This window comes from Zea mays, chromosome 3, assembly GCF_902167145.1.
Source record: "Zea mays cultivar B73 chromosome 3, Zm-B73-REFERENCE-NAM-5.0, whole genome shotgun sequence".
Classification (NCBI taxonomy): Eukaryota; Viridiplantae; Streptophyta; class Magnoliopsida; order Poales; family Poaceae; genus Zea; species Zea mays.
The window spans coordinates 19478751-19503154 of NC_050098.1; the positions used below are offsets into that span (position 1 = coordinate 19478751).

General features: G+C 42.8%; 2 protein-coding genes across 7 annotated transcripts in view; one reads left to right on the forward strand and one right to left on the reverse strand.

Moving 5' to 3' along the window:
- The window catches only part of LOC100383285 (uncharacterized), a 32204-nt gene extending 29088 nt beyond the window's left edge, over positions 1–3116 (reverse strand). Inside the window, 4 exon segments of one of the 2 annotated variants that reach the window (NM_001175945.1) lie at positions 1514–1614; positions 2296–2435; positions 2604–2654; positions 2748–2909. In NM_001175945.1, coding sequence (NP_001169416.1) covers positions 1514–1614; positions 2296–2435; positions 2604–2654; positions 2748–2860 — 405 coding nt within the window. In that variant the 5' untranslated portion in view covers positions 2861–2909. 2 annotated transcript variants of the gene reach the window in all.
- Positions 3117–4584: 1468 nt separating this feature from the next.
- Positions 4585–14399, forward strand: LOC100283774 (vacuolar sorting protein 4b). 5 transcript variants are annotated; one of them, XM_020549763.2, is made up of 9 exons: positions 4585–5300; positions 8504–8609; positions 11030–11228; positions 11958–12026; positions 12402–12476; positions 12553–12651; positions 12757–12912; positions 13513–13576; positions 13774–14399. In XM_020549763.2, exons 1-8 carry the CDS (start codon positions 4823–4825, stop codon positions 13546–13548), a joined length of 1218 nt encoding a protein of 405 aa, XP_020405352.1. In that variant the 5' UTR covers positions 4585–4822; the 3' UTR covers positions 13549–13576; positions 13774–14399. The 5 variants fall into 5 exon arrangements, with proteins under 5 accessions (XP_020405352.1, XP_023157661.1, XP_020405351.1 ...); XM_023301893.2 differs by having other exon boundaries at positions 13796–14399; XM_020549762.3 differs by having other exon boundaries at positions 13513–14359.
- Positions 14400–24404: the final 10005 nt, after the last annotated feature.

A 24404-nucleotide genomic window follows, 5' to 3' on the forward strand; every position in this document is an offset into this window, starting at 1 on the left:
GGACTCGACTTGGGAGCCGCGAAGCCCTCAACCGGCGTCTTCTACCTTGTTTGGATTCCACCGTCGTCCATCCTCGATCATCGAAACCTGGAGCTGGGCGGAATGCCGGTGTAGAGTGGGTGGCCTGCCTGGGGCTCCGCCATTTTGTAGATAGGGGGAGAGAGCAAGGCGCCTGACGGTTCACCTTCCCCAGCGCCGAGGACGTTCCAGCTGCCAGGGCTGACTCTTGGACTACCACACGGCGGGGCGGCGAAGGATTCGCTGGTCTCACCAGCACGTCCTTGAAGGAAGGCCGGGAGTCGAGCGACGTGGCGCCATCCGAAGAGGCCGGACTGAGGTCACCCCACCTAATAGACTTGGAGCGCCCCCTGGCTACATGGGACACGGGAGGAGACAAGGAGGGGATGGAAGCCGACGCGCCAGGGCTAGAGGGAGCTGCGGCGACGGCAGCAAGGGAGTTGGCTGTCGGCCCCGGAATGGGAACCGGCGCGTGTTGGTGCTGGGGAGGGGGAGGGACGTCGGGAGCCGAGAGGGCGGTGCGGGAGAGACGAGGGCCATTCCCTTCGTTTTCACAACATGAAATTTTGGTAGCACATTTCCTTGTAAGTTGCATATCAAAGTACACAGTGATCAGATTCACCATCAAAAGCTGTCCGAAAATATAGACTGAAAACTGGAGTTCTTGCCCCTTTTCCTTTCCTTTTTTGGGAGCATATGTTTAACACCCGTTATTATCTACCTTATTTGTAAACTACTCCCTATATTATTATAGATCACGTTGACTTTCTCCTAAGTCAAACTTTTTTTACTTTGACCAAGTCTACGGATAAGTGCATCAACATCTATAACTTCAAATTTGTTTCATTAATTCTACATGAAATATATTTTGAAAGTGCATTTATTTGAACTTGAGATGCTAATATTTTTTCTAAAAAAACCTGATCAAAGTTAGAGAAGTTTGACTTGGAACAAAGCCAAAGTGAACTGTAGTTTGGAACGTAGGAACTATCCAATAATGAAATCCACATATTACATTTACTTTAGAAAAACAGAAGGGGAAGCCCCAATCCACTTATTACATTTGAAATAAGAATATAACATAACTTTAGTAAGTTTTTTTTCTTCATTCTTAGACTACGTATTGTTTCAATGACAAAATACTTTTACATAATTAGGCCACTGGACTAACAGATTAAAAAAAAACTCGACCTACGAGGGGTAAGACAGCCTCCGGACATTGTATTAAGAAGAAGACCTTCTCACACAGGTCGAGAAAACCACCGAACCCCTGCCCCACCCATACACAGCGGTATTGAAGCCCATGTGAGAACGACCACGACCGGGACTGAGCTAGACCTGTGCTTTGGCGTGGGACAGACGAGGGGATTTTTTTAACCACAGCTTGAAATTCGCTCTCACGGGGAGTCGAACCCAGGACCTGAGGAGTGCTACTTAGACCACCTAACCAACTCAGCTAGAGGCCCTTTCGCAGACTAACAGATTAAGAAAATACCTTCAAAAGACTTGATGTAACCAATACATGACAGATCCAACCTGTCACATTTGTTGGGAACTGCAACAACATGTAGTCCAGGTAGTCCGCTGAAACAGACCCTAAAAAAATTAACAATAAATCGTTGATTTGTTAGGTGGTACGTTTTTTCCTCGAACTACGCAGACGAGCTTCATGTCATTTCATTAAGAGAGAAAGAGTACAAGAGTGCGAAGAAAGAGACCCCACAAACCCGGTTATATACAAAACCCACGCCAATGACTATAGAACATGACCAAGGGGGGCAAACCGCCAACCAGAAACTAAGGTTCTGTGACAATCAACTTTAGGAGCAGGTCCTGGAGATTAGAAACACCTGCCCTCAAAGGCTCAAACACACAGGCATTCCCAAATTTTCATATTTCCCGAACTACCAAAATAACAAGTGACTTCAGTCCGTTACCCATGTCCTTGGGTGTATTTCTAAAATAACAGTGACATGGATACCTTTTAAAATTATTGTACAGGTAAAACTCTGCGCAAACTTTGATAGCGACTGAAAGAAATTTAGGAAAAATCATGATGTACCAGAATACCAGCATTTGTCATTAACTCGATATTATAGGTTGCTTACATTTGATAGAAATGGTATACATAGCTCCCAACCAAAACAGTTTACTAAAGTATGACCTTTCCTATAGCTTTTCAAGCAGGATGGTTCGCTGTTAAAGATTTGGCTAGAATAGATTAACAGTGAAGTATATGGTTGAGAGTACAGAGTATGCAGGGATGCGATGAATCACCTGGAAACCCAGCTGGAAGCACAAAGTCCAAAATAGCCTGTGGGATCAAAGAATCTGCATTCTCATCTTCCACACCGTTCACTGGAGATTCATGCTTCTCCAAACGAAGTTGCAGCTTAGAACTGCCATCCGAAATATATCTACCACAACATCGACCAAATCAAACATGAGAAATTTGGCATGGTTCTCCACTTACCCTGTCCCATTCCAAATGCAAACTCGACAGTTTCTTTGTGAGTTCGGGTGTAGAATGGGGAAATCAGATGGCGTAGCCGAAATCAAGAATTCACGGTTCAGAAGTGAAAAACCTCTTGACGACACCGTCCCGGTACCTCTCCGCGAGCAAAGGCCTCGCCTTTCTGCATCAGCACATACATTTCCATAACTAAAAGAAAGGAAGAAAGAGCAGCAAAAACATTCAGAAAAAAAGTCTGGTGAAATTCAGAACGTACTCAGGCTCGCCGCCGCTGGAAGACAGCGGCGACGCCAGGCAGGAGCACGTATGAAGCCTCCAGGGCAGACCTCCCCGGCGGAAGCGCCAGCCTGCGGCGGGTGTGGAGAGCATGGTCCGGTGTACGGACGCGGCGGGTCGCGGATGGAAGGGATGCCGGGAGTGTATGGATACCGTGATAGGGGCACAGCTGCCCACAAGCCAAAGTGCGCTACTTGACTGTAAAGTTCGGCGTTTTTCTCCATGTTTGGTTCGTGGCTCTTTCACTCTGTGACTAAGGTTTATCTGAATCGAAGAAAATTTTCACTTTACACAAAAAAAATAGGTAAAATATAGCAAGTTAGACAGCAAAATCTTTCTCGCATCTTGTATATGTTGAAATAAAACAGAAAACATGTATATACTCGCTCACAAGTTTAGGGATCATGTTAGGAGTGTTTGGTTCCAATGATAATCATGATTGCTATTTGAATATTTGATGTGATACGAACTAAATTTTAATAAGGAAATTGTTTAGGAGCAGATGAAATAGAGAGGATTGAGAGGATTAAAATCACTCACTATTTAAAATTGAATAGTGGAGAATTCTAGCCCTCCGAATCCCCTACATTATCCTTGCTTTCAAATAAGCTCTAAGTAAATATTTGGATCCATCAACTATTTTTTGGTCTGTGTCACATCAAATACTTGGATATTATACTATCTCCAACAAATTTTCTATTTCACTCCTTATCTCACTCACTATTTTAAACTCCTCTCTGCAAGCAATTCATCTACAATACAAAATAGTGTTATACATGCTTCATACACGACGTTGTTGGAGTTGATGAAACACTAAATATGAAACATTAAATATTAACTAATTACAAAACAAATTATAAATATGCAGAATAAACGATAAGACAAGCATATTAAGCCTAGTTCGACCCGTCCATGTGATGCTACAATAAACTTTTGCTAACTATAGACTGATTAAGCTTAACAATTTTGTCTGACTGATTAGTTTACAAATGTTTGATATTTTTGTAATTAGACTATATTTAATATTCGTAACTAATATTTAAACATTTGATATGACACAAACTAAATTATAGTCAGGAGAACCAAATAACCCTAAAGTTTAGTAGTGAGTGCCATATTAAATGGTTGAACGTTAATCATCAGTATAGTCTAATTACAAAACTAATATACAATTGAAGACTAAATGATGAGACAAATTTATTAAGTCTAATTAATTTATAATTAACAAATACTTACTGCAGCATCACATGAATGAATCATGGACTAATTAAGTTTAATAGATTTGTCTTACTGTTTAATCTTTATCTATGTAATTAGTTCTATAATTAAATTATATTTAATACTTCTATTTAGTGTTCAACATCATATCCAAACGGGTAGGGCATCTCCAACCACGCCTTAAATGCTCTATCTTAAAATATATATCTCAACTTATAAAAATAGCTCCAATAATTTTATATTTTATAAATATTTATAAAAAATATAGAACACACTATGAAGTGATCTACATATATATCACACCCTATATTAGTGTCATATCCTTGTTTTTATATCATTTTTAATATTTTATTTTCTAATAATATTGTTTACTTACTAAATTATATGATATAGGGATTAATTATTGGAGATTAATTTATTTTTAGTGCCCTAAATAATTTAAATAATACAATATTTTATTTTTGAGCACTATTTTGTAGGTGTTTTTAGAAAACCAAAAAACAGAAGGACCTAAGTCAAAATCGTCATTCGTCAACAGCTTTCTATTTTCTTCGTAATGCTAACAAACCCAATAAAAAATAAAAATCGCAGCCAAAAACACGCTTCTCCCTTCCCATCTTTTCCTTTCCCCTCCTCCCTCCTCGGCTCGTCTCTGTTCCCCTTTCCCTCCTGCGCACCCCGTCTTCTCCTCCCCGCGTCAAACCCCAGCACAAAAAGCAACCGCCCGCCGCCTCCTCGCTCCTCTCCCGAATCAGCCGTCGAGGTGCCTAATCCGGCCGATCCCCCCTCCGATCCGCGGGTGCCCGCCGCAGAGGCGGCGCCTCCGGGCCTCCCCCGATGTATAGCAACTTCAAGGAGCAGGCGATCGAGTACGTCAAGCAGGCGGTCCAGGAGGACAATGCCGGCAACTACGTCAAGGCGTTCCCTCTCTACATGAACGCGCTCGAGTACTTCAAAACCCACCTCAAGTACGAGAAGAACCCCAAGATCAAGGAGGCCATCACCGCCAAGTTCACCGAGTACCTCCGCCGCGCCGAGGAGATCCGGGCGGTCCTCGATGAGGGCGGCGCAGGGCCTGGGGCCAACGGTGGCGACGCAGCTGTCGCCACGCGCCCCAAGACCAAGGGCAAGGACGGGGACGGAGGCAACGGAGGGGATGACTCCGAGCAGTCCAAGCTGAGGGCGGGGCTCAACTCCGCCATCATCACCGAGAAGCCCAACATTAAGTGGAACGACGTTGCCGGCCTCGAGAGCGCCAAGCAGGCACTGCAGGAGGCCGTTATATTGCCCGTCAAGTTCCCGCAGTTCTTCACGGGTGAGCGACGGTACCTAAAAGCGTTATCTTTTCCCCCTTTATTAAGCTTTGATCCTGATAAAAGTTTGGCGATTGAAATTGATATGGGGTCACAAAAGGCTTTGCAGATCTTTATTATATTTATCAAATTGGATGGAGTGAGCTAGGGTTGATACAATTATCCATTGTTACTGTTAAGTAGTGAATACCATTGTTTTGGTCGATAGTGATTATTGAATATTTGGTTGATTGATAACTTCCATTTTCTAGATGATGATTTATATTGTTGGACAAGACCACTTCTAGGGACCATATGTTTGACAACTTACATGATTTTTCTTCTCAATCTTCCTCTAGAGCATCGCTGAGTGTTAAATAACATACACATAATATCAAATAAATTAACAGTACACCAAACATGAGAACAAACAACGTAAAAACATTCTACGCGATGCTACAAGAACGTGGGTTTGAGAACTACTAAATTCAGAGTTACGGTTAAAGAGGTATAGTTTTCGGAAGACATACATGATTGAATAATAAAAACTAGATTCTATGTGGATTAATGTAAATTATTTGAGAGAATATATTAAAGATATAACTAATTCAATTTTACTCTAAGTTACAACTTGAGCAGGGACCATATCCTAGTTTGGTTATAATTATGGATAGATTAAGAAAGATTAATCTACCAAAACGTAGGTTAAATAATATCTATTTATAAAAGTTATGGCACATGATCAAATAATATTGCTAGTTTGCTACTGTGTAGGCAACTTTATTACGAAACTAACGCAACTTGAACGGACCAAATCGGAGTTAAAATGAGCAAGATATGGATTTTCCTAGGTTTTGTTCATTTTTGTATTAATTTTGTGCTTAAAAATAAACTCCAGGGGCTAATACGCAAAGTCTTCATTTATTTTTATTTTCTTTACACTGAAAAATGGATTTAGGGTTAGTTTGTGAAAAGCACAGGGTCCTTTTTGCATTTTTCACGCGGCCGAAGGGGTATAGGCTCATGTGAGCCGTTGGATCCGGGTTGGACGCACGAGATTATATCAAGTCCTTTCTGAACCGGTACGCATTACTGATCGCCAGGTCTCGGATCTATGGTCAGTATTTAATGCGATGTGATCCAATATGGGCCATTCGATTCGCGCCGACGGTTTAGATCAAATCACCGAAAGGGGGGTATCCCACCATCTATTCTTAGCCCTTCATCACCGGATCAACGACCATAAACTTTCCCCCCTTCAACCCATCTTCCCCAGCGCCCAGCCACGGTGGCGCGCGCCAACCACGGCGGCGCCATTGCCGGCCTCGCCCAAACCTGTGGCCCGAGCACCAATTTCTAATCCGGACAGTGCTACACGAACTATGGAGCAAGGCGAATTGAATAAGGCGTTTCTCACCAGTGATTGGGATGCGCGGAACACTGCCCACGCCGACCCGCGGTTCGCTGGAGGCGCAGCAGCAACGACGAGCAATCCCCACGCGCCAAGCTCCTGCCTTCCCACGGCCGACCCACGACACGATCAGTGTGCACCGGGGAACCCCTTGCGGTGCCAGCCGAGGCTTGGTTGAAGGCGCGTGCGAGTAGTGACGGTGGCGGCTTCCTGCTTCCCTCCCCTCTCGTGGCGCCTCGGTGTGGTTTGCGGGAGCAGATAGACAAGGGGAACGAGGCCTTCAGGTTTTATACACTAGGGAAAACCTCATCACGACCAGGATAAACGGAGGTCGTTGTGGGGGCACCGGATTTCATGGCGACAGCGGTGAACACGGTGTCTGTTGAAACAGATCCGTGAAGAAGATGAGCGCAATAGTGAGGTTGGTGGGCGGGCCCGCGCGGCAGCGACACAGGCAGAGAGAAGGGCGTGCAGAGGCTGACAGGGCGGACCTACGTGTCAGTGACCGCCCGTGTGGTCAGGATGAGGCAGGCAGCGCGGAAGCCGCTTTGGTGAAATGGGCTGAAAATGAGTGAGCGGCCCATTCGGCTCCCCTTTTCTTTTTCCTTTTTTCTTTCTTTTCTATTTCCAAATTTAAAGATTCAAACTAAATTTTAAATTCCTGTTTTGAATTTCAGGTTTCCAAATATCCGCCATAATTCTAATATATGAATAATACTACCACTGTTTGCAATAATCTTATTTATTTTTTACTGCATTTATTTATTCATTAATATTTTAAACTACATAGTTAATGAAAGGAATATCCCACTTGTTTTAACACACATAAGAAATCTTCTTGTTATTATATATCTCGACCTGCGGGGGGTAAGACAGCCCCGGACATTGTATTAAGAAGAAGACCTTCTCACACAGGTCGAGAAAACCCTCGAACCCCTGCCCCACCCATACACAGCGGCATCGAAGCCCATGTGAGAACGAACATGACCGGGGCTGAGCCTTAGACATGTGCTTTGGCGTGGGACAGACGAGAGGATTTTTTTAACCACAGCCCGAAATTCGCTCCCACGGGGAGTTGAACCCAGGACCTGAGGAGTGCTACTCAGATCACCTAACCAACTCAGCTAGAGGACCTTTCGCTGTTATTATATATCTAAATTATATGTTTCAAAGACACAACTACTATTACATAATTTTACACAAAAGGTAGTTTTATCTCAACCTATCTAGAGAATATCTCCAATTATTTTATCCAAAAGAGAGTCTAACACATAATTCTTCTATATATAATCCAATCCAAGTATAATTTAATTTCTAAGTATCTTTTATTTTGGTCTTTTATTTAGACAATATATTCACTTTGGGACTTTTTTAATTATTAATGTTATAAATTCTAAAGTAGAATTTTAGGTGTTACAAGTGTGAACTGAAAGATGGTTCACTTCAAAATTCAAAAGGGATCAAATATGTTATTTTGAGAATATATGCATTCCTATTATTCTGCAAGTTGTGTACCAAAGGTTATGCCTCGCTATTTGATTCAAATCTAGAATTTTTTGACCTGATAAAATTTAGTTTAATTTTGAATGGTTTGTTCGTTTGTGTGTCATTTTGGCCTTTGTGCACTTTTTTTTGTTTTAACAACCAAAGCATTTCCTCGTTATCTGTTTCTTTCAGCTAGTGTTAACTAGTGTGTATTGTTTTTATAAACACATAATTATACAAAAAAACATCATATGTCTGAACTCATTGGAAGTGTAGATATCTTCGTGTTGTCAACTAGTACATGTACTAATGAAGAATGCCATCCCTTAGGCAAGCGGAGGCCTTGGAGGGCGTTTCTTTTGTATGGCCCCCCAGGAACAGGAAAGTCTTATTTGGCAAAAGCTGTTGCAACCGAGGCTGATTCAACGTTTTTCAGGTAGATAGTTGTATATTCATCGCTATGCCAGTTTCCTTCAGTTTGCTCTTTTAGAGACATGTTTTATAATGTTTTGACTTTAAAACTAAAAATGCTGTAGAGGCTTTTCGTGCATCTCCTGCTATGCTTTCTTTGACTGTCATATGTCTGAGATCGTACTATATCTATCTTACATATTTCACCTTCCAGTGACAACTAAATGTGCACCACTCTTGAACTCCGATTGATCTTTCACCTTTTGCCTCAGCGCTACTAGTTGCATGCCTAGTAAATTGTCTGCCAAATTAAGAATTTTTAGGCATCCTGCATTCCAGACATATTTGTTCAGTACCTAGAGTCATCACATGACTCTTTACTTGTAGTGTAGCATCACACTTTTTCTTGGCTTCAGGGGATATGTTATTTTGTTTGAGAATAGTACACACCATGTCTCACATGAATCACACAAACTTCTGATTTCTATGGAAATATGTGATGGATTTGTATGGGCTATCATAAAAAATATTGTTTTTTATAGAACGCGCAGGAGAACTGCGCATCTTAATTGTAACTATTTCACCTGAAAGGAACTGGATACCAATCGTTTTTATTGAAACTTGTTCCACAATGCAATATTATATAGACTGCCATAAGCATGTTGTTTGTATTGAAACGTTCTTTGATTTGTGTACATCTTTTGTGTAAATGTTCAGTTGTCTATTAGCTCAATTACAGAGGATAATGCATCTTACTGACATTTTGTGGTGCAGTCATATTTTTTACACCGTATGAATAAAACTTCCAAAATTTGAAGTGTTTAATCTGCAAAAAGATCACACAGCTCCATCAGATTTTATTTTGGGGTATCAAAAGTTGCCAAAAATGCCAACATGCCTCTTCGAAGTGTTTTTGTCATCTACATGACTACATCTACCTAATTTGAAGAACTATACTTCATCAAACATTCAAACATCAATGTTTTTAGCTCGAACTCTCATCTGTTAAGACTTACGTGAGTGCACTTTGCGCATGTGACATTTATATGCACTGTGTGTTATTAAAGAAATCGATATATGCTTTGGAATCAGATGTTGCTATGAGGCAATCGTTGCTCTGTTATTAAATTAAACAGCGTTCATATAAGACTAAAAAAAAGGCAGACCTAGTGCCGGAGGCTCCCATATGAGTGTGTCTAGGGAAGGGATAAACCGAGGCCTCCCCCCACAAATGCGGAGAGGCTGCTTTGAATGCGTGACCTGGTGACTCGGTGAGATAGCTCTCACCACTGCGCCAGGCCTTCCCTTCTTAGCATTCATATAAGACTATTTGAAGTAAATGCCTGCTTCCTGAAAATTGAATGCTGATGCTTGGTGCAGGCAAGAGAGCATTTAGCTAAAAAACAAATAACTTTTGCAAAACTAGGGAAGTTGTCGCTTGAAAGGTGTGCCCTATGATAGCAGCTTATATATTTGTTGAGTTTAACTTTTATATATAGGCTGCACCTTCGGACCTTCCATATAATCCATCAGTATCCCAAAGTTCAAGAGAGCTTACACTTTTTGAGCAAATGGTTAATGTGGAGTTTTCATTTGTTGCTGATGTTTTGTAAGGAACACATATTCTTAGTATTTATCATTGCCATTGATATTCTCTAGTTTATTAGCATACTGATAACTGATTGTGTTCCCTGCGTTTTTTTTGGTATAAGATGATTTTTGATGCAACACAGGTATAAAGCTGGTTCGATAGGAGGATAGAGGTAACCGACTATATGTCCCTGGTGTCAATGCCTTGGGTATAGTGGCCTTAGTTATTATGAATGATTACTAATTACTTATGTAACTGGAGAAGAAAGGGGGAACAAATAAGAAGAGGAAAAGTGTCACCTTATATTTTGATAGAAGTTCGGGGAAAACTATGTCTCATATTTGAAACAAAGGCAGTACCTTACTGACAAATTCGAATTTATTGAAAAGGAAGTCGCATATTAATGAGCTAGTCGTATAACAGTTAATTGGTCAATTATGTATTCAGGGAAATTGATATTTGTCCCATCTATTCCACAATAGTAAACCAAACTCATAATATATTGATTTAATCATACTTGCAGATATGTTGCATTGTTGCTTAACTTTCCCTAGAGTTATCTTTAGCCAGGTCGTGCAAACAACCTGTATTCTTCCAGGCTTCATTTTTTTCTTCCAGGCGTCTACTGTACAAATGAGTGTGGTTCAAAAGAATATAATATACAATTAGTAAATTTACATGCTACAGGCTACCCTAGATCTTGAATGTGTGTGTCTATATCTATCTATCTACAGATCGAACTTGCATTTTTTTGTTTCACTTGATTGGTCAATGGATGTTAGCAATACTAATATCCTACCATTTGTTTTCTATGCCGTATCTTTATGATATTTCACACTGTTGCTTTACTGCAGTATATCTTCTTCAGATCTGGTTTCAAAGTGGATGGGTGAAAGTGAGAAATTAGTTGCAAATCTGTTCCAAATGGCTCGGGAAAATGCCCCTTCCATTATCTTCATTGATGAAATTGATTCTTTATGCGGTCAACGTGGAGAAGGCAATGAAAGTGAAGCATCTAGGAGAATTAAGACTGAACTTCTTGTGCAAATGCAGGTGAAGTATTAATGTTGCAAACTGTTCCCGTGTGGGATGCACTTAGCTAGTTATGTTCTGCTTAGGATGGTTACCTGAAATGCTGTGAATTTAGACAAAGAAAGAAAAAAATGATTTTACAAGCAACCGCCAAGCCTGGGGTGCTGGATTTAAACTTATTTCGCGAATGTCTGGAGCTGTTATTCTGAGAATTGTGATAATGTGCCATCAATTGCTAGTGTCCAAAGTTATGAGTGATGATGCTCTTTTTTTTTCTTCTTTTGTCTGAGTTGTTAGCTCCAGAGATATGTTACCGAGCTTATTCAGGTCATGTAGAATTGGCTAGTCAGCACAAAGGATTCCGATACTGTCAACACATTATTAGCTTGAATGCTATACTATGTTTTAAAACTGATCCTAGTATTTGTAGATGTCATTAGCTCATTGCTATACTCTGTCAAATTTTCAACACAGAAAAATCTAATTGTTTATCCAGTGATTGCATACAACCTATCTGATGAAACTCCCGACTTTTTGCTGTTATTAATACATGTTGACTATAATTAATCAGTGAATATGATAGCCTTCTGATGTCCAAGATTTTATTTACATGTAAAAAAAGTAGAACTGAAATTCTCTGAAGATTCTGCTTCTCCGTTTGTTTAGAGGACTTGTTTTCTTAATCTCAGCATTCTATGCCTTCTTTGATGTTAAACTGACATGATCATATTTTCTGTACTTGATTCCCAGGGTGTTGGTCACAATGATGATAAAGTTCTTGTTCTTGCTGCCACGAATACGCCATATGCTCTGGACCAGGTTACAAAAAACTTGCCGAATATTCCGTCCTGAAGATGATGCAACTAGCTAGGGTATCTGTGCAAGTCAAATTAGCCCAAGTTTGACCAAATTTATAGTGATTACTATTAAAATTTACGTCTTCAACTATGTTTACTATGAAAATATATTCCAGAATTAATGATTTAGTGGTACTTATTTTGTATCATAAATGTTAATACTTTTTGTCTAACTTTGGTTAAGCTTCAAACCGTTTGACTCGAAAAGTGAGAATTGCATTCTTTTTGGGATAGAGGGAGTACAGTTTTGCACCGAATACAACTTCGCCAAAAAAAAGTAACGTCCCCATTATCTTGTGAAACACTGTTTGGTTCTTTGACTGATTCATTGTTGCAGGCTGTGCGGCGAAGATTTGACAAGCGTATCTACATTCCGCTACCTGACTTGAAAGCAAGGCAACACATGTTTAAGGTTAACATAACTAAGTTTGTCCTGTTCCATGGTTTACAATCCATTGGCTAACATTTGGAACCATCAATTCATACAGGTCCATCTCGGGGATACACCACACAGTTTAACTGAAAGTGATTTCGAGAGCTTGGCCCGTCGGACAGACGGGTTTTCTGGTTCTGACGTTGCTGTCTGTGTAAGTAATTTCTGAACTTGTGCATCTGTCATCACTATGCTTCACTGCTCAGTCTCACATTGTACTAAGCAATGAAATCTGATACATTTTTTTTCCCTCGACCAGGTTAAGGACGTGTTATTTGAACCCGTGCGCAAAACGCAGGACGCCATGTTCTTCTTCAAGGCGGACGGTGACATGTGGATGCCATGTGGACCGAAGCAACCGGGCGCCGTGCAGACCACCATGCAGGAGCTTGCATCCAAAGGCCTCGCTGCGAAGGTAACACACAACACACAAGATGGCCCATTCTTCCATTGCAGTGTTAAGAGAGAGAGAGAGAGAGAGGGCTTCCCGGTCGAACTGCTCTAAGGCAACAAAGGTGTCCTGTTTTGAACGTAGATTCTTCCGCCCCCTATTTCGAGGGCGGACTTCGAGAAGGTCCTGTCGAGGCAGAGGCCGACGGTTAGCAAGAAGGACCTGGAGGTGCACGAGAGGTTCACGAAGGAGTTCGGCGAGGAGGGCTGACAGACGCGCGCACCCACCCATGCACGGGCGGCTGCACCACACAAATGTATATTGCATCTTATGACTTGGATTGTTCTGCTTCGAAGTGGAAGTTGCGTTACATTACAATTTGGTGTCCCAACTACGGCTAATCATGCCAGCTGGTTTCTCGTGTTGGGCTACCAATGGGCCTCTGTTGTCAGCCTATTTCATTTTTATTGTTGCACATGGAATTTTTCCACGGGTGTATTATTATGGAATAATAATTGTTAGCGTGGTGGAGTCCTTGTGGTTGCAGACTGTATGTATAGCTATTTCACTAACGTTCCTTGGTTTTTACGCCCAGTTTCTTTTTTTTTCCGATTTTACTTGCAGGGCCATTTTATTAGAGAGGGTATATTCTGGAGGTGATCTAATTCTCTCGGGCGTTCTATTTGAGGTATTTACCTCCGCTAGAATCTGCACATCTCAGTAATGGTTCAAATTTTTTACGGTTTCCATATTATATCTACCACAAACTTCAGCAGTTCTGAATGATCTGCACGTTCTGTATTTTTGATTAGTTGCTTAGTATAGTAACTACTCAGTATAGCCATCATCTATTTACTTAGTATATTAACTACTCATGGTTACCAGCTAGAAAAAGCGAGCAATGCAGGTAGGTTGCTGTGGTGGTAATAATAGCGACGTCTGGGTGTTGGTTCCTGACTGGTTTGGCTGGATTCATCGGTGCACGTGATGGTGCTGCAGTTGCAGTACACAGATGAGATTGGGCTCTGGCTCAGCTATGCACGCGTCGTGTGTCAGCTAGAAAACGACGGGACTCATCGATCGATCGTCCATCCATGTCCACCATGGGTGTTACTGACATGTACTCTCCGACTCCGTTGCACAACGAACTGATGATCGAAAGGAGAAGAACTGATGATCGAAAGGAGAAGACGTATACTACTACTCGTACGGTCTACACTAGACAGAAGCGTACGTGTCCGGCGTCGTCTTGCCTGCTCAAGTTTCTTTGGACGGACATGCATGCATTTTGTCAGACCAACTGTGCGTAGATAAGGTTAGGTCATCCTTATCATCTCTCTCTCACACCAAGTTCATGCCGTCTGCCGGCGCGCGCTTTAATCGTGCCTAATGCATGCCTACGAGTATAAATACTATATACCGAGTATTATGTATACAAAGAACTACTGTAACTTTAATTGTAGCTATCTCCTCTCCTCGCCTCAATAAATAAAAAGCAGAGGATGCATGCATGCGTGCGTGCGTTGCAGAGAGGGAAATGAAACAGGAGGCAGCATATAAATGCATCAGCACAGCCACGTCCACGCATATGCAATTAGGCACGCGCGGAATATTACATAATTTTTTTTATTTGGAGCTATTAATCGATCGTATGCATGCATCTTTCGAAGCCCCAGTTTGGCAGCACGTACGGTGTGGGGGTGGTTTTATATAAAACCTGACAAGTGGCGAAGTCGGGACTCGGGAGTCAGCTCCTCCTGGAAGACGTGTATACTTAAACACTCTCTTTCGCCGTCGTGCGGATTTCGTAAACGTGTCAAAATTAGGCTTCAGCCGCCAAGCTAGCAGCAAATGTCATCCTCCACTAATATTATTACTAGTGTATAAATAAACTACTCATCAGATCACAAAACTCACCCCCACACGCAGATAGAGACGTATGCATGCATGGGCACACAATATTTGAGTATTGGCTGGTATGGTATCCATACCGTACATGCGTCGATGGGGACCCAATCAATGGTAGTACCGAGACCGTAGTAGTAGTCGGCCATCGACGACGACGACGAGGACGGCAGAAATGACATGCATGCTGCCCTGCACAACACCATGAATCAGACAGGTCCTTTGAACCTTGCAAAGCAACAACTCTACCACACTCCTCCAGCTGCCATGCACGTCAGACGAAAGGAAACCCAAAAAAAAAACATGTTGCGCAAGTGGCATCTATATCATGCGTTATTTGAACCAATGCAATGCATATGCACACGCACGCAGCTTTAACAATTATCAAGAGGCGCATACAGACAGACAGACAGACACAGGGAGCGGCAGCAGCAGCAGCCAGCAGCTAGGGGAGGGGAGGGGGACAGAGCTATAGCTAGCTGGCTCAGGCTACGCTGCCCAGCAGTCCACTCCACTCTCGTTTGCAACAGCAACAGCGACTGCAAGTGCAAACCGCAGGCCGGGAGCCGGAGCCAGGGAAGAGGAAACCTGGGCAGGCCGGGCGGCATTGGCCCCGGCTAGCTAGCTGCAAGCTGCCGCCTCTCTCTGGTCGGAAACCGTGTGCCCAGCAGGCAGCAGCCTCGTGCGTGAGTGTCCTGGCGGGCGGCTCTTGGTCTTGGATGGAAAGCTGCAGGTCTAGCTAGCTAGCTAGCTTCTGCTTTCTTTTCTCCCCCTTCCCTCTTGGCCCTCTTGGATGGAAAAGGCACACGCACAAGTTGCTGCTGCCTGCCTGCCTGCATCAACACAACCACGGCCACCACCACCAGCCACAGACTACGTACGTGCAGTGGTTATCCTCCATTGCCTTTGAATCTCATGAGCCGTGCACATGCATCTCTGGTTACTTACTTACCTATAGTCCAAGTCAAGTCTCCGATCCATTAATTGACAATCAACCGTGTTGAATCGCCGAGTGATTAAGCTAACCTAAGCACCCTTTCTAACACTGTACGTATGCAAGTTTATTTTACTGATGATTTAGAGACTGAAAGTTTGAAAATGCCTATATATACCGTCGTCGATCCCGAATTTTTTGTATTTTAGCCCTTAAACAGAAGTAAATTCACGTTTAGACCTAAAAAAATTTTAAATGCAGTTTTGGACCCTTAGCTCGGCGCCACAGCCTGTGGCGCCGAGCTGTGACGTGGCCGCAACGGCTAGCTGCGTCCAGGGCTGACCTGGCGCTGACGTGGCGGCGGCGCGGCCTCGTAGCTCGGCGCCACAGATCTTGGCGCCGAGCTACGAATTCCTATAAAAACGCCCGCGCGGCTGGCCGAGAGCAGCTCATTTCATCCCATTTCCAAACTTCGTAAAAATTTCCTGGATTCAAAGATTTGAGTTGGTTCACTTCGTAGACCAAGGTATGATTTCGAACTGATTCGTTTTGTATATTAGGTTTTTAGTTTAATAATTTGTATACACCTATTATATTATCATTTCGATTATTAGTTTGTGTAAACTTATTATAAAGCATATTAGGTATAAGTGATAATTATAATCGTTTATTAGATGAAAGACATGTACCGAGAGGCGTTGTGGCAGAAGAGAGGTCGTCCTCGGGAGTTATATCCGGACGTATCTAGTAAGGATGCTCCTGTTCCTCCTGAACTCCCCGTGCCTAACTGTGACTGTGGCAGACTGGCTTGGGTACATCAATCACAACATCCAGACACGACTGCTCGCTGCTACTACCTTTGTGGCACTTTGGACGTACGTAGCTTATGACTTATCACTTAATTTTGTTCGCATTCATTTTTTTGTAGATATGTAATAGTGCATCTTTCCATTATTTTAGGGACATGAGAGGTGTTTCTTTTTCCAGTGGATCGATGGTCCTGATAAATTTGACCCTCGATATCTTCTTTTCGTTAATTGGTTGAGTGGAAAGACCAGTCATGAGCGTTTTAAGCGTTGGGTACCTCCTCCCCCGAATCCTCCACCAATGACGGATGAGGAGAAGGAGGTAGCAACAGAAAGACGGATGGACTCACCGCCTCGATGCGATTGTGGAGACCGTGCTGTCATCGACGAAGACTATGCTAGACTATGACAAGCAGTTCTGTTGTCCGAACATTGATTATGTGAGCCCATTGATACGCTAAATGTATAAACTAGTTTTTATTTACAATAAATTACTAATTTTTTCTCTTGCAGCCATACGGGTGGCGTAAGTGTCGTTTCAGAGAGTGGTTGTATGGTCCTTTGTCCCATTGGCCAGAGCCAGAGGTAAAGGAAAAGAGATACATGGGGTGGGCGGCAGAAGAGGTCAAATTTGATCCAGTACTCTGCAAATGTGGTATTGAAGCTAAGTATGGATTAGTTCCTTCGGAGCTTGGTGTTGGATATTTTTGTGGACATATGGTCGATTACGATGAGGTTGGTATTTTTTTTGCACCAGATGTAATGTTATAGCGGTACTTACTATTTTTTTTTGTAGGAGACGAGAAAATGCAGTTGGGAGAGTTACGACGACAAAGGAGAGGTGATGCGCACAATAGAGTCCAAGAGAATAATGGGACAGAAGATGCGTTGTGGATCTCGACTCGTTGATTCGTACATTAACGATCGCATACGCGACATGCGTAGGGAAGCAAAATCTGCCTTTTATGATAGCCCGAAGCGTGCAGAGTATAGGAGGTTGAAGGCGGCAGATGAGAAGAGAGCACAGGATGCAAGGGAATGGGAAGCGGCTCAAGCCGAGAAACAGATGTTGGATAATCTTGCTGATCGCCTCAAGGGAAGTAAGTGAGATAAATGATATTATAATTATGTTAGTACAATTTATTTATCCTGACTTTGCTAACTTAATTTTCTCATTATATTTGCAGAGATTGGAAGCGGCGTAAACTATTTGGCCGATGAGGCGCATGCGAGATATGTTCAGGATAAAATGGCAACGGTTGAGCTGATGGAGGAGGAGGACGACGACACATCTAGATTGAGTGAGCTTATCGCCCTCGCAGAGGCAGGATTACATGAAGAAGAGGAGGACGACATGTCAAGGTTGAGTGAGCTCATAGCACTAGCTGAGGCTGGATTACGTGCTCAAGAGGAAGAGGATGAGTTTATGTCACAGGCCGCCGCAGAGGTAGAGGCAGCTTATTACAAGAAGAAGTCTGATGAGGCTGAGGATGAGCTATTCTCCCAAGCTGCAGATGAAGCAGAAGCCAATTATTACAAAAGAACTGGTGACAAGTGTGATGCAGGACAATGCAGCAAGTGGAATGAGGTTGTTGTTGAGGATTGCGCGACGGATGACTCCGAAGATGAGTTACTCATAGATTGTGATTCAGACTGAAGAATTGTAGCCTATTATGTAGTATTTACGTATCAAAAATAATTTAGAACTCTAAAGATGCGTTACTTATTGCTTATTATGTTTTTTACAGTTCACAAAAAATTTTTGCAAGAGTTCCTCTTGTTTTATTAACAACCACAGTTCAAATAATCACATATTATAAGACATATAAGCATTTCAACATATAATACATCACAAAATAACATCGAATATAAAAACATCCACAGAACATAGTTCTTCATATAATGTCCACAAACAAAGTCCAAAATACAAGTTCCCCAACACATAGTCCAAAACACATAACATAGTTCATATTACAACGTCTCCAGCATAAGTCCAAATCACACAGTCCATATCACAAAAGTATTCATTTCCTCCTAGTCTTACCCTTGCCCTTGGCCCCAAGAGCGTCGGTGCCTGGAGTGTAAGGGTCTCGTGGACGCCTTCTACGTGGTGTCAGCTGTGATGGCTGAGTTGTAGGAGCATCCTGCAACTGAGACGGTCCAATCTCCACCTGACCTGCGGCGCCAGCGCCAGCGCCAGCGTCGTCGTCGTCGTCGTCGTCGTCATCGTCGTCGTCGTCGTCGTCCTGGGCCACGTTCTCAAACGTGTCCCGCGTCGATCGCGACGAGCTGAGTCCTGCTGTAGATGGTCCAACTGCACAAATGGGAGGCTGAACGTCCTGCTGCATACGAGGCACATGCAGCTGCACGTCAACGCCCGCTAGAGACCAGCATCCACACCGAGCCGCTGCTCGACGAAGACGACGTGATACCCTCTGTAATCGAAATGTTAGTTAAAGACATATGTTACAACATACAAATAAACAAGTTTTCTGTTAGACATTGATACTCACTGATAGTAACGATAGCGTAGTAGTATCTGAAGTTCTCTGTGAGATACGCTCGAGTTCAACAACAGATACGAGCATAGAGTTTCCCTATCACAAGTTAAGACATTAGGATGCTCAAAACTAGACATAAAACATTGAATTGAAATCTCTAATTTTAGTAAAGAAATAGTTACCACTCTATCAAGGATTGGAGCAGCCTCAATTTGGGACCCGTGCCGAGCAGCTATGTCGAAAGCTGTGTCTTCGTCGTCTGACGATTCTTGCTCGGCGTAGTCTGCAGCTGTCCACTGTCCCTTCAACTTACACCTAGTCACACCAGAATACCAAATCAAATACCTCCGGAAGTTGTAGTTTGTGTGCGCCTGGTCATTCTCATAGTTCAGATCCCCCTGCTGGTCCCATTCATCAATGTAATCACGATGGTGCGTCTCGAAGTCCGTGACCTTCTTCTGTCTCTGTCTGTCGAACCTGCAAAAGTTAGAACCATATATTAGCGACTAACTGATATTTCAATTATTAGTTAGAATAACAAGTGCATGTAGTAACTGACTTATGAAGTTCTATTGGAGTCGAGAATGGCTCCACCGGAAACTCCTGGCGCAATCCGAACTGTCGAGCAACTCTGTGGGGCAAGTGGTACTCAACAGCATAAAAACAGATGAGGGGACACCTCATGAGGTAGAGGTTCTCGTCTATTGAGCACATGCTGCTCAACTGTATGCTGGCGAAATATGGATCAAGATACGGTTGCCAAGTCACCTGCAAAAGTTTTAGAAAGCCCATGTAAGCACGCTGGTGTCGTGTGATAAAAGTAGAAAGGACATGTAAAAAGAAAAAAGGAGACAACTCACCATCGAAGGAGTAAGTGCGTCGAGCTCGTTTGAGTACTCCACGTAAGCACGCTGGTGTCGTGCGAATGGCTCCTCGACGGCGGCCGGGGACGGAGCTGCCGGGGCCGGAGCTGCCGGGGCCGGAGCTCGGCGAGCAGGCTGCGCGGTGGCCGGGGAGCTCGGCGGCGGCCGGCCCAGGCGAGGAAGGAGGGCGGGGCGGGCGACCTCGGCTGTGCTCGCCGGAGCTCGCCGGGCGGAGAGGCCGGAGACTAGGGCGACCGCGCCGCCGATGATGGGCGTGCGGGTGGCCGGAGAGAAGGCGACGGCGACGGGGCGGCGGGCGAATTGCTAACGGCGGCGGTGGGCTCGGCGCGAAAACTGAAGAACAGACGAAACGGGCAGAGAGAAAGGCGTCGGGCGGATATTTCCTAGCTCGGCGCCAAGATCTGTGGCGCCGAGCTAGGTGCCACGCGGGATGACACGTCACGAAGCTCGGCGCCATAAGCTGTGGCGCCGAGCTGTGTTAGCTCGGCGCCACAGGCTATGGCGCCGAGCTAAGGGTCCAAAACTGCATTTAAAATTTTTTTAGGTTTAAACGTGATTTTACTTCTGTTTAAGGGCTAAAATACAAAAAATTCGGTCGTCGATCGGCCTACTACAGACACACACCAGCTTTTGTATTTTTTACAGACTACCATGCACGCATACACGACCAAACATCAAACATGGGGTTTAATTCAAATACCATAATAAGCAAAAATAAGTAAAACAATAAAATAAAATAATATATAGCTAGTTCAAAAAAAAATATAATACCGCATAAATCAAACAAAGTCCATTAGCTTTTAAAAAACAATAAAAGGACAAAGTTCTTATCGCAAATCGTGACCACGGTTCCATTCGAGAACTGGTTTCTACTGTACCACATGATATTCCTGCACTGGCTGCAAGATGGACCCATGCGGTGCAATAGAAAACCGGTTCTTCGATGGAGGCGAAATGAAGTTTCGTGGTTGGTGGTATACTACACTTCAAATTCATATCTAGACAAAAAAATGGATCTGTATAAATTAAACGTGGGCGAATATGACTGAAAGAATGGAAGGTGGATGCTGTGGGCGACAGAAGGGAAGGACCCACTCTATATTTACAAGGTGCGAGTTCTGGATTTTTTTCTTCATTTTTTTTAGAATTTTTTCAAATTCCATCGCTGCAAATTGAATGGGTCGGCTGACACAGGTGCAAATTAACACAGTTAAGTTTAACGGCCTATACACGCACCTTAGTAAGAATTTGTAAAAATGTGGATGAGACAAGGTGAGGGACCGCTAATGGAATCCGCTAAAGGGTATAGCGCAAACTGCAGGTTAGTTTATTTATTTATTTTTTCTTCCGCTGGAAATATAATACTTGGCTTTTGCTGCAATTTGGCGAGCACATGCCGTTCGTAGCTATGAATATTTGACCACTGACTGGACCGATGGTCATGGCCGAACAGAAGGAACGCGTACGTGGACGCCGCCATGCTCAGTCACTCCTCGCATGCACGCTCTCGAACAATACAATGCAAGTTGCAAAAAGAATGGCGCACGCACCCACCAGCTGGACGAAGAAGAGAGGAAAGAAGAACGCAACAAACGCCTGTGACGACAAGGGAAAAAAAATCCTGCCGTTTTCGTTCGTACGTATCGTCGTCCCAACTTGCTGATGAGCAGGCAAGTGGTGATGAGCCAGTTGCACTGACGACACTACTGTGGCAAATGCTGCAGCTAGCTAGCTGTTGCAGACACTTGCGTTGCATTGGCTTGCAGTTCATCAGGCGCACTGCTTAATTAGCTGATGAGTAGTGTCATATGAACAATTTGCTACACATAAACAGAGAACGTAGCAGGGGTAGCAGCTGCATGTGCTTATATATATACACGCGCGTCGTAGAGCTATGCGTGTTTATATACATGTATACTCGCCTGCTACCTTATTTTAAACTTCACTCTATAACCAGTATGGTATTCAATACAAAACAATGTTTCTTTTGTATAACCATATACACGGTCTGCTAACCACAACCTACCTTATTAGTTAACAAGGTTCACCGTTCACGTCATAGAGGAATGTTCTGAGATGGCCGCCCGCCATGGATCGGATCTTCTAGACCCTTAGACTATTCAACGTGCATGCATGATGATGAGCATCAACAATCGGTCGGTGCTTGGAACAAATTGTAGTATCCCTGTTGTTTGAAACACTTTGAAAACCGAGTTTTCAAATGCGCAACATGTGCCTCCACAGTAAACGGCACAAGCACGCGACAACTTGAGTTTGTTTGAACGATTATTACCAGTGGCTGCATTATTTGTCCTCCCTCGAAAGTATAAATGTATAATACAGCAAGTTGGTATCGCAGAGTACATGTGTATGTTAATCTTTGCATATGTGTGTCAATAATCTTACAGACAAGCAGTTAATGACGACGCGACTCGTACCGGCCTGTGGCAATACAAATACTGGGAGTTGGCCAGCTTAATTAACAGGACCGGAATGTATTCAATGTCTTGGTTAGTGCGATGAACCTAGCTAGTTATAGCTAGCCAAGCCAGCCAGCAGCCATCTCGTGCTCTCTCTGATGCAAGTGGGCTATAATGTAATGTGTGTACAAGTTGCATCACTTGCAAGGACCAAGCAGGATTATGTTGATCAATGAATGAATGCGAAAATCGCTACACTTTAGGGATTGTTCGGTTACCTCTTAGTCCACATGGATTGAGTAGGATTGAGCGTGTTTAAATCCTAAGTAAGTCGGACTTTTTCTTAACTTTTTTCAGAGAATAACTGAACAAGACCTTACTCGATCAATATAATATCTATCTGTCTGGAGAACTAGCACTATGCTTAGCTTCCGATCGTACGCAAACCACACACTAAACAAGAAACTTACATACTACTTTATCATCAGTTCCAAATTGTAAAAATATTTTGATTTTTAAAGTATACTATTTTTTATTATGTATCTAATATACAGTGTATATATTTAAGTGCGTACGTATCTACAAAAGGCTTTATAACTTAGAACGAATGAAGTGCTAAGTGATAATACACGACTCTTTGACGAGCAGGCGGGCGAGCCCACGGCCAATTTTGGTGTGCTCTTGACCAGAAAGTCCTGACCTCTCCAGCCGGTTCTGCAACCTAGCTAGTACTGGTCAACCAAAACTATCGTGAAAAGCTTCTATCAAACTAGATTCGATTGAGTTTATGAAAAAGGGAAACGCTTCTAGCATAATCATCTAGATTCGATTGAGTTTGATTACAATTTAAGAACAGCCGTCTATCAAACTAGCTATCTAATGTGTAGCATTTGTACATGAGGTTTTTAGTTTATGTGATGTTAATTATTAGGTCTAGCTTGAGCTGTATTAAAATGGTTGCAGAGTGTAGCGCGCGGTACTCCATCACAAATCTCTAGATTCGATTGAGTAAACAGTCAATCCAGATTATAGAAGTGTAAAATCCTAACCCCTTCGATTCATTTCATAATATTTGCCAACTCAAGATTCAATTTAACCTCTCTACTGGAACAGGGTACTTTACCAAGTGCCGCAGCATTGAAAACACTCGACAAACTCTTTACCGATCGTGACTCTTGACAAAAATGACTTGTCACTTATCATTCCGAAGTATATATCATTTATGATCTACCTTCCGCAATACCCAATTACATTTCCCTAGGCAAAAACACTAACCAATGTGGATACAAGCCATCAAAGGATTATGACGTACTTAACGATGAAGCAATTCTCTCATTCATGCTCCTTGGTTGGCTAGAGTGACAAAATATTGTTAATATTAGAATTGAAAACTTGAAGGCTATGATCTGATAAGGCGCTCACTTTGTGTCTGGATTTCCCTATAGGACTAGTTTGATAACCCATTTTTCCACGCCAAAGGAAAATAGTTCATTTTTCTTAGAAAAATAATTTTTTTTTTGAGAAAAATGGAGTTGCGGAACTAGACCTCAAAAGAGAATATTGGGAATGCCGAAGTTGCAATGTATGCTACCCTACTACGCCACCGCTATAAATGATAACAATGAGAGTCCATACCAATCTCCTGCAGCTAATCCAATCTACTATTGGATCTAATAAAACAACTGCAAATTAACGCTAGTAATATATATATATATATATATATATATATATATATATATATATATATATATATATATATATATATATACTGTATTTATATATTACACCTGGGTGCATTCAATATAGAGAATGCACCCAAGCCGAACCTATGTGCCAGGTCCGAGCCAACCGTCCCACCCAGGCCGGTTTCGTCCCTCCCGCACGCTCCGGACAGAACATTTTCATTTTCCCGCCCCCGCCCCTCTTTCTCCGTGAACGGCTCCTCCGCGAACGGCTCAACCTCTTCACATAAGTTGCAATCACACCAGACTTGCAGTTGCAATTATACCACACAGCAGTTGCAATCATTGTTTTGTTTAACAGATTTTTGGACATAGTTATATAGA

Coding starts and splice junctions, on each gene's coding strand:
- LOC100283774 (NM_001412581.1), top strand. CDS start 4,823: ATGTATAGCAACTTCAAGGAGCAGGCGATCGAGTACGTCAAGCAGGCG. Junction 11,229..11,957: donor AACTTCTTGTGCAAATGCAG/GTGAAGTATTAA, acceptor CTTGATTCCCAG/GGTGTTGGTCACAATGATGA. Junction 12,477..12,552: donor CAAGGCAACACATGTTTAAG/GTTAACATAACT, acceptor CAATTCATACAG/GTCCATCTCGGGGATACACC.